Raw genomic sequence first — 9826 nt, forward strand, 5'->3', positions numbered from 1 at the left:
CCGGGGCAGATCCGGTCCGGTTGGTTGGTGACGGGGTCTGCGCGGCCGTGGCCGCTGTGCGAGGGACCCGGACAGACAGCATCGGGCCGGACAGACAGCAACAGCAATAGCAACAGCCCTCTGCTCGCACCAGGCCTCGGTCAGTAAGGGAGACTGCTAAGGGCGTGACGAGACTTGGTCTGTTCGGCTTGAAGAGCGGGAGACTGAGCGGGGAACTCATGGCAGTGCGCAACTTTCTCCTGAGGGGAAGGGGAGGGGCAGGCAGTGATCTCTGATACCAGTGACAGGATCCCAGGGCATGACATGAAGCTGTCTCAGAGGAGGTTTAGACTGCATATCAGGAAAAGGTTTTAGACCGGATATCAGGAAAAGGTTTTTCATCCAGTGGGGAGCTGGCCACTGGCACAGGCTCCTCAGGGCAGTGGTCACAGTACCAAGCCCGACAGAGCTCAAGAAGTGTTTGGACGAACGCTGGGACTCCTGGTGGAATTCCTGGGGTGTCCTGCACAGGGCTGGGAGCTGGACTCTGATCCTTCTGCATCCTTTCCAACTCAAGATATTCTATAGTTCAGTGTCTAAGTAATTTATTGCACGTATTTTAACTTGCCAATGTCTAAGTCTGTAGTAGTGCTGCCCTTGGGACTGCCATCAATGTCAGCCAGTTATGCTGAGGTGCAGCTCTGTACACCTTTGAAGGGAGCAAGTCCCCTGAGCTTGCCTGTGGCTTGGTTTTACTTTCTTTAACCTTTCAGCTTTCCAGGTGGTTCCATCATGGATGAAACTGTGGCTGAATACATCCGAAGAACTGTGCTAAAAATCCCAAAGGATGAAATCAAGATGATGCTGCAGAAATGGGGCTTTCTCTCTGAGGCACAGCTGCAGACTCTAAATTTCCACCAGATAAAGGACAACATTTCCCAAGAAGTTGTTCAACTCTGTGAGGTAAATCCTCTCCTTCAAAAAATGTCATTGACATATAGGATGCATGAGAAGCATCATGAAAAAACACTAAAACATTAATCTTTGGCCACAACACAGCCTCAAATGGCACTTTGTAGTTTGGAAAATGTAAAGCTGAGCTTGTAACACCATTGGTTTTGTCTGATCTGTAGGAGTGTAGAACAGTCCTATACTAAGTATTCAAAAATATCTTTTGAGCTCTAAGTTGCATATGGTAGATAAAAGCTCAGTATGTTAAACCTTTAAAAAATGGGTGTGTTTCTAAATTGTAAAATAAAGGTATTGACTGAGATGTCTACTCATTGCAAACTCCTGATTTAAAGCTATTTAGTATAGGTAATGATATCACTAGTTTATATCTTTTAGACTTTTAATTTTTTTTAACTTTCCTTGGCCAGAATTACTTCCATTCAGCATGCTGTAAGCAAAAAATTATATTATCTAACTCTGAATTTAGTGTACCAGAAGTCTTTAATATCATAACCCAGATAAATGCAGTTATTACTGCTACATCTTGAATTCTGTAACTTTTGGTATGATTCCCTTGAATTTCATACTCAAAAATTGCTTACCTGGAGTGTAAATCAAACTACAGGAAAGAAACTCTTCAGTTATTCTCATAAGATGGCAAATGCCATATTTTAAAATAGCAATTTTTTTCTGAAATACTTGTATCTGTAACAAATTGTGTCATGCAGTTTCTTAAAAATCCTTTCATGCTATAGAGCATAAATAAGCAATAACCAGTATGTTACAATGCTGACAGTGAAATACCAGTCACTGATGCATTGTCATAAATACCTATTAACTTTCTTTCTAATTGCTTGTACATCACACTGTAAGGATTACATTCCTCTTGCTGCCTCTGCAGAGGAACACTTAAACCTTGCTGAAATAGTTTTCATTATTGATTTCTCACAACTTGGGACCAGGTGTGGTGCCTTTGAAGAGAATGTGTGTGCTGTGGGCTTCGGTGCAATGTCCTTTAAAGTACCAATACTGAGATTATTTTTCACTTGATTAACAGTGTGATTGGGCTTTCCAGACCTGTAGTTCATCATGCACTCTTGTTCTTTCTAGGAAAATTCTGCAGACATCAAGCAAGCAGCAGTTCTAGACATAATTTGTAAGTATGAAGTGAATTAAAATGATATTTATTTTTTTTGAGTAAGTTGATAATGCCCTTAATTACATAGAGATGACCCTTGTGGGGTACAGATGCATTTGAGGTAAGCACATCACATTTTAGATGAATCTTATTGGATGTGGCCTCTTTTTCAAAAAGCTCAAGATAACAAAAGTATATAACTCCTAACTCCAATATCAATTCACAACTTGTTTATACAATAGTTTAAATCTCAAGTTTTTTTTTTTAACAGTCTACATGTCTTACATTGGGCAATTGAGGTAAAACCCTTCCTTAAACATTGAACCCCAGGGATGCCCTTTATTATCCACTCACCAAATTAGAAAAGAACTTTGCATCTCTTTAATTACAAAAAAAAAAAAATTGCTTTTATGGTTGCTGTGAGTGGTAGTTTAAGAATGGTAATACATTATATTGCATTATCAGAAGTCATATTTTTTAAAGTAACCTGTCTATAAAAGTATTGTAAAATTCTTTCTTCCTTTAATCCCTGTTTGATAATACATTATGTTATTGGGCAATTCCTATTTTTCCTAGACAACCACATCTACCAAAACAAAAGAATGTGGAGTGTTTACCAGATGAAAAAGTCAGGTAAGATGTCTTTCCTTGCTGTAATCCCACAATTCTCAGCAACTTAGTGCTGTGCTGCTTCATATCCTACATTTTAACCACTATCCTACATTTTCATGTAGCTTCATTTGGAATTTTTCTGTAGAGAGATTTTTAATATTTTACTGCAGCCTAGTATGTATTTTTCAATGGAGATTACATTTAATGTTTTTAGAATACTTTCCATTAACTTCTCAAGCAATTATTACACATTAGTAATTACTAATTAAACATTAATCTTTTCTCTGTATAACAATAACATGGGTCAGAATTTAAATACAGCTTTTTGTGTAAGGTTATGCAACTTTATTTTTTTTCTGCCTAATTTTGTTTCAGCAAAACTAAAAACATCTCTAAACTACTTGTAAACACAAATGTTATTTCTGATTGGCTTTTTTTTGTCTCATGTAACAGGAGAAGAATTGGAATATTTTGATATAACAGATTTCAAAAAAAAGTTTAAAAGAAGACTTCGGTCAGCCTTGAAAAATGTAAGAATAAATTCATTCTAAATTTGCTTCATGGCTCTGGCGTCAGTATGTTGTTTTCATAACTGTTCCTCACAGTTTGAGTCAAGAATTAAATGGAATTATTCATTTGGGAATGATAGGAACTGCATGTGAAATAGGAAAAATGTATTGCATGTCTGATTTAGCCGCTTCACAATTGTGCTGGAAAGAAATAAAATGCAAGTTTGTGTTAAAATGTGACTGGCTTCAACAAAGGCACTGTGTTGGTGGTTTTTTATCAAATCTTTGCCCAGTTTGCAGGAGCCTTTAGTTGCTTTAGCTCACCAGCTTCATTTGGGCAAGGGAATAGAAAATGCCTCTGGCTGATCACCTGTGTCACTCCCTGACACCCAGTGGGTTCCCACTCACAACAGGAGAGGCAACAAACCCAAATCACACTCACAGCCAATCAGCTGCAATTCACATCACTCTCATAATAAAGTTTTTCAATAGTTTGGGTTTCTGTTGTTTAGGTTTTTTTTTTTAAGTCAACCTACTTGAGTCAAGGTAAAAAGAAGTAAACAAGGAGCAAATCAACAAGAATAGAAAAGGGAATGTTTAGACTTTTGATTGTGTATTCTTGAGCAGTGTTAAATCTTAAATTCAGGTCTAAAATGACAAGCTGATCAAAAGTTTAGTTTCTCCAAAAATGGACCTATTGGAATTATTGCCACTAGCCCTCCTTCTAAACAGACATCTTTGTGTTGTTTTCCCAAAAGAGAGATCAGTGCTTTTGTAACAAGCTATTTTCTATTTTCAACCTTCAGAAAAAAAAATGTATATTGACAGGAAGAAAAACAATAATAGAGTTTGAAAGGTAATTCTTCTTTTTATCCCATTTGTGAGGTTGTTCTTCTTTGGAAATTTTATTTAAATCCAATCCTTACGCCACTTAGTGGGTTTTTTCCTTATTCATGCAGTGGTACTAAATTATGTTTGGGTCTTGTGAACAGAGATGGTAAGAGATAAGAAAATGTTTATGGATACCCAAATGTGTTGGTAAATCAAAACTTTTCTATTTCTCTCAGGTCACCATCACCTTTAAGGAGTATGAGGACAATGCAATCTGGATTAGAGTTGCCTGGGGAACACCACATAAAAAACCAAACCAGTACAAACCCAGCTATGTTGTGTACCACTCACAGACTCCCTATGTCTTCATTTCTTCCTCAGTGCTGAAGAGCACCTTGCCTCTGCTGTGTCAGGTACAGATTAAAACTGCTCAGACTGACTTCCCCAGTCATGTAGAGCTATAATTGGGTTAGCTTTTAAGAGGATTGGTAAAGACACCTCACTTAACATAATTTTCTAAACCCCATTTTTTTTCCTCCTTAGCTCATGATAAAAATGGGGCAAAACACAAATCTTTGGATTGGTGCATTGTGAATAAATTCAGTTTATTGGGATTCTTACTGCTCCTGAATTTAATTTCTTAACTAAGTCTCAGGCAGTATTCCATTAAATTGCATCAGAGAAATGGAAGAATATTAGATCAATACTTTTAACTTCAAGAACTAAGCATATGAGCTCATCAGGGAATCATTTCTGTTTATTTCTGATGATCAGCTTTGGTAGTGTTTTTCCCTCTATTTAGAAATTTCCTCAAATTTCTGTAGTTGTAATTCAAATATCTTCTGAGTCTGTTTGTTTATTTTTCAGCTGATAAGACTATGGGACTTAGCTTGTTAATACTGTGAATGCTTTTAAATATTAAAATTTTAAATTAATTTTAAGTATTAACCTGAGCTGTATAACAATCTCTGCAACGTTTTTTCAGATATGAAAATCCTAGTAAAAGGGCAGTTGCTTACCTTGGAACAAAGACATCACAATGTCTAGAGATGCTATTTTTTTTATATATTACAAAGTGATGATTAAGTCTGATGTTAAAACAATTTCAATTTTTATTTGAAGGCCCTGATTGTTGCTTCCAATTACCATGACATCCGTGAAATGGAGCTTCGAAGTCATTCTTTAAACTCCCTTAAAGATATTGTGTTTAAAAGGTATAGCCAGGTGAGCCACTTCACAAGTAAATCCTAAGTCTTGCTTTTTGTTTCAGGCCTAGTTCTCACCCCTTAGCAAGGGGAAAATTCACCTTTTCCAAGAGACCATCAAGTTAAAATAATATTGAACTACTGAGGTGGACAGCCTTTCATGAAGGTAACATTGCAGTGGGGATGTAATTATTTGGTATCCCATATACTCTTTATTATTGTAATTCCTGATGGCAAAACTCAGATTAAAAATTACATGAACAATTCAGTCCTAAGCTTTTTTAGCATCCTTTCATTAGGCTGCCTAGAGCCATGAGTTGAAGGCTGTTGGAATGGGTGCTTAGTCTGCTCATCCATGCAAAACTTGTAAACAGGGAAATGTTCACAAATATCCTAAGACAGGCTTTTTTTTTTTTTTTTTTTTTTCAAAATTATGTTGGCTTCCAGACTTCTAGTAATGGTCAAAATTTGGAAGATCATTCTTCCAGAATAAAAAATAAAAGGAAATATATTAAAGTTCTTTTCAGGTAGAGATTCTAAAAGTAGAACTGAACTAAACCAATTTTTCCTCTCTCTCTCTCTCTCTCCATTTAGAACTTCCAAACTTGCACTCCAAAACCTCTTCAAGGAGGGAATGTAGAACCAGAAAATGGTATGTATAATTGAAATGTAAAGGCAGTTTAAATGTCATTCCTGCTAGCTTGTGAAATGATGTTGATAAAAGGAAATGTACATATGTTCATTCCCATTTTGTTATCCATCCCTGGTGCCTTTATAGTGGCTGGCACTGGGAGAGGTCAGTATTTCCCATGAGTGGTACTGGACATGGAAACCAAATCCACTCAATGCCCAGTATCTCACATTAGCTTGTGTTTTTCTCTTGGTAAGAACTGAAAATATAAATGGTAGAGACAACTACCTTATCCAAAAAAAGAGTGCAATGAATTCATTAAAATTATTATTTACAAATTTTCATTGGAATAATCTGATCAGAAAAACAGGATTGCAGCAACTGACAATGTTGTCTTTCTGTTTTCTTTTCCCTACTCTTTCCTCCTGCAGCAGATAGAAGGATAGTTGAAGAAAACAGAAGTGAGAAAGAAAGAATCCACAGACTGAACCAGGAAGTTTTTGGTAGTGGTCCCCTACCAAAACTCGAATTTGCACAATACAGGGTAGGAAAAGCAACCCATTTGATTTGGGGTTTTCTAATTTTAATGGAGTGGTAGTTAGATTAAATTTCAAACTTAAAAAATACATGGGTTTTTTTAAACTTTAGGGAGGACATTTTAAAAATTAATGAGTTAAAATTCTCTGTAACAGGCTGAAATTTGATCAGAGTTTTAGATTGTGTTTCAGTCTTTCAGACCTGTGAACTCAGCATTTTGCCCTGTTTTTGTAACAAAAGTAGATTTAGGCTAGCAATGTGTTGAAGCATAGAAATAAGGGTTATTTTAAATACATACAAAGCTTATCCTGTGTATGACACCATAATTGACTTCTCAGTGACGCACAGGTTTTATTGCATGAACAGATAAATTGAAAATTCTAAGAAATACTTAATGTTTTCCAGTATTGCTGAACAAGCTGCCTCTTGCTTTCAGCAAAAAACTCTGCCACATGGTGGCACCCTCAGATTTTACTACAACACTACAACATTCCTGCAGCTGGAATCATGTTATCATTACAAATTGGAAACAGTCTAATTAAATGTTTATGTGTAATATGTAATAACATAAATAAAACATATTCATTGCTTGTACTCACTGGTTAAATTTTGTGTTAACAGCTTGAGACGATGTTTAAAAGTGATCCTAAATTGGATGTTTTGGATAAAAAAGAGCCATTCAGATGTTTGGTCAAGTTTTCTAGTCCCCATCTTTTAGAATCACTGAAATCCTTGGCACCAGCAGGTAAGTGTTCCAACTCTGTAAAAAATTCCAGAGTTTTAAATATTTTTGAATGGAAATACTCTGGACAGAAATTCCAGAGTTTTAAATATTTTTGTCACCTTACATTCCGCTTGTATCTCGCATAAGGGAGCAACTAACCAACTTCAGAGTTGGTTTAGAAAAAGAAACACAGTAGAATAAAGATGTTACCACTTTAAAAACTTATGTCTAAACATTTTTTTCTTAGAATTACTGGTTTGTATATGGATACTCAGGCTGTGGTTTTAGTTTTAGTGGCTTTGTTTTGTGCTTCAGTTTTATTAACAGTTATTAAAGGTAAGTAGTGTTTGAGTACAGCTGCAATTATCTGTCTCTCTCTCCCCCCAGGTATGGCTGATGCACCACTCTCACCACTCCTGACATGCATACCACATAAAGCTAGGAATTATTTTAAAATTAGAGAGAAAAAAGGTTTATATCCAGAAAGTTTTGTAAGCCCTTAATTTAAAACTGATTCATGGAGAAATATGCAACTCATTTATTACTGGTATTAATCTAAATCATCATAAGATATTTAAAAATAAGTTATTCTTTCTTAATACCCTAAAGTTTTTTCCATATTATGGCTCTGCTTGAATTATTTTTCCACAGCTGTCTTTAACAGAAGTTAGCCTTAACTAATAAAAGCTAGTTGCAAAGTTTAAACAGAGATGATAGTTATTTTCAATTTAAATGTGATGACTGCACTTAACTGTATTTTAATATTTGTGAAGTTAATAAAGGCACAATAATAGCTGTAGCTATTCAGTTTGTTATCATAGCTGTAGATGGCTACAGTATTCCAGAATTTCATATTTTGGACAGAGCACCTGCCCTGTTTGGGACATGGGCACAGCCCCTTTCAGATGGGTGGGGCTCCCTGGCTGCAGCTCAGGCATGTTTTTATCTAAGTACAAAAATTGTATTCTGAGACTATTCCAGGGCATGGGGGAGAATGGACATTTGGAATGCAGATGTCAGCACCAAGCTGCCATCCAGCTTTAGGAGGGATTCATTAACTCACCTTCCAAATTATCACCAAGGGCAACAGCCAGTAAGAAATACCTGAAAATCTGCCTGTTGCTATTAATGTCTTAGAAAATTTTGTCTCAGAAGAATACAATGGAAGAGGCAATATTTTCTTTTGAGGAAGTTACAGGTTTTAGGATATCTCAATGTTTGATCATTCTCAAATCCTTGCCTGCTGCCACTGGATTTTTGCTTGAGAACAAAGTTTATGGAATTGAGATGGCAACAGTCACTAATGCAAACAGCTTTGCAATGAAATTCTTTAGAGCTGGGAAACATTGGCAATTGTATAGATATTTCCTGCTTTGTTTTTTGAGACTGATTTGATCTGAAGATTCATTTAAAATGTACCAGTTTTTACTTTTAATTCTGTTTTCTCGATTGTTTTGTGTACACTTGGTGTATATAGACTATCCAATATACTTTCAATATCTCAGTGTACAGAAGCAGCTGTATTTCCAGAGGTTGTATGGGCATGTTTTTTGTTGTAGACTGTAAATAAATGTGTAAATTAAGTCATTTCATGAAAATTTGTTTGGCCTGACTTGAAAACAATACTTATCATATACAGATTTTTGGTTTGATTTTCAGCATCTCTATACCTCACACATGAAAATGGGTTTAGGACTATCTGCTAGTGCTATGGATTTTAGGAATTCCACCTGGGTAATTTAAATGTTGATTTGACAAAGTACTTAATGTTAGGATTGTGGAAGAATTCCAGGTTTGGTGTGATAGACATTAAGAGCTGGCTCTTACCATATTCCACCATACTTCCAGGATTCAGGTCCATTAAGATTCCAGCATGTATTTCACTCTGTGCAACTTGTTCTTCATAATGCTCTCTCCCAAATAACCTAAATGCCTGAGAGGGCAGTGATTTACCATCAAGGTAAAGTTCCCAAGTGCTCTAGAACACTGTGAGTACCTGGCCTACTGCCTCTTGTTTCTGGGAAAGGCAGCCTCCATCCCCTTTTTAGTATCTCTGATTTTCAGAGATGTTTTATCTCTAACTTCCTGTAAGCAGGGATATTCCAGGAACTACACAGCATTTCCAGGCAAGGAGGTGTGTATTTATTAATTTGTCAGGAAACGTTTGCAGCTCTGGGGTTCCTTCTTGCTGAGCAGGTGTTCCCATGGAGGAGGTGAGAAGGGGCAATGTGGAGACCAATCTTATCTTCCCCATTCCAGTTGGTCTCTTCCAGCAATTTGGAAGTTTGGGGTTGGATTAGATGATATTTAAAGGTTCCTTTCAACCCAAACGATTCTGTGCTGTCCCCAAGGAGCAGAATAGCTGCAGCTGAGGGCACAGGGGCTGCAGGAGGAGCACACATCCTGGGGCTACACCCATGGCACAGCTCTTACCCAAAGACTGGTGTGCATCTTTTCCCTTAACTTGGCCAGCTATAGGAGAAAAACCTCTGTGTGTTGTGTTGGTGATTCCAGCATCAGGAAATCATAGAATATTTTATGGGACCCACAAGGCTTCACAAGTGCAGCTCCCGGCCCTGCACAGGACACCCCAACAATCCCACCCTGTGACGGAGAGTGTTCTCCCGATGCTCCTGGAGCTGTGTCAGGCTGCTGCTGTGACATTCCCGGGGGTCTGTTCCAATGACGGTGCTCTGCGTGAGGAACCTT

General features: G+C 37.1%; 1 protein-coding gene across 2 annotated transcripts; it reads left to right on the forward strand.

The window, feature by feature from the left end:
• The first annotated feature begins 5 nt into the window (after positions 1 to 5).
• CENPN (centromere protein N) lies at positions 6 to 8677 on the forward strand. Of its 2 annotated transcripts, none has more exons than XM_058813659.1 (11): positions 6 to 139; positions 753 to 942; positions 2041 to 2086; positions 2645 to 2701; positions 3134 to 3210; positions 4257 to 4433; positions 5143 to 5244; positions 5820 to 5877; positions 6288 to 6400; positions 7015 to 7138; positions 7505 to 8677. In XM_058813659.1, the coding sequence occupies exons 2-11, from the start codon at positions 772 to 774 to the stop codon at positions 7618 to 7620; spliced, it is 1041 nt and encodes a 346-aa protein (XP_058669642.1). In that variant the 5' UTR covers positions 6 to 139; positions 753 to 771; the 3' UTR covers positions 7621 to 8677. The 2 variants fall into 2 exon arrangements, with proteins under 2 accessions (XP_058669642.1, XP_058669641.1); XM_058813658.1 differs by having other exon boundaries at positions 36 to 139; positions 761 to 942.
• The last annotated feature ends 1149 nt before the right edge of the window (positions 8678 to 9826 follow it).

Source organism: Ammospiza caudacuta, chromosome 13 (assembly GCF_027887145.1).
Source record: "Ammospiza caudacuta isolate bAmmCau1 chromosome 13, bAmmCau1.pri, whole genome shotgun sequence".
Lineage (NCBI taxonomy): Eukaryota > Metazoa > Chordata > Aves > Passeriformes > Passerellidae > Ammospiza > Ammospiza caudacuta.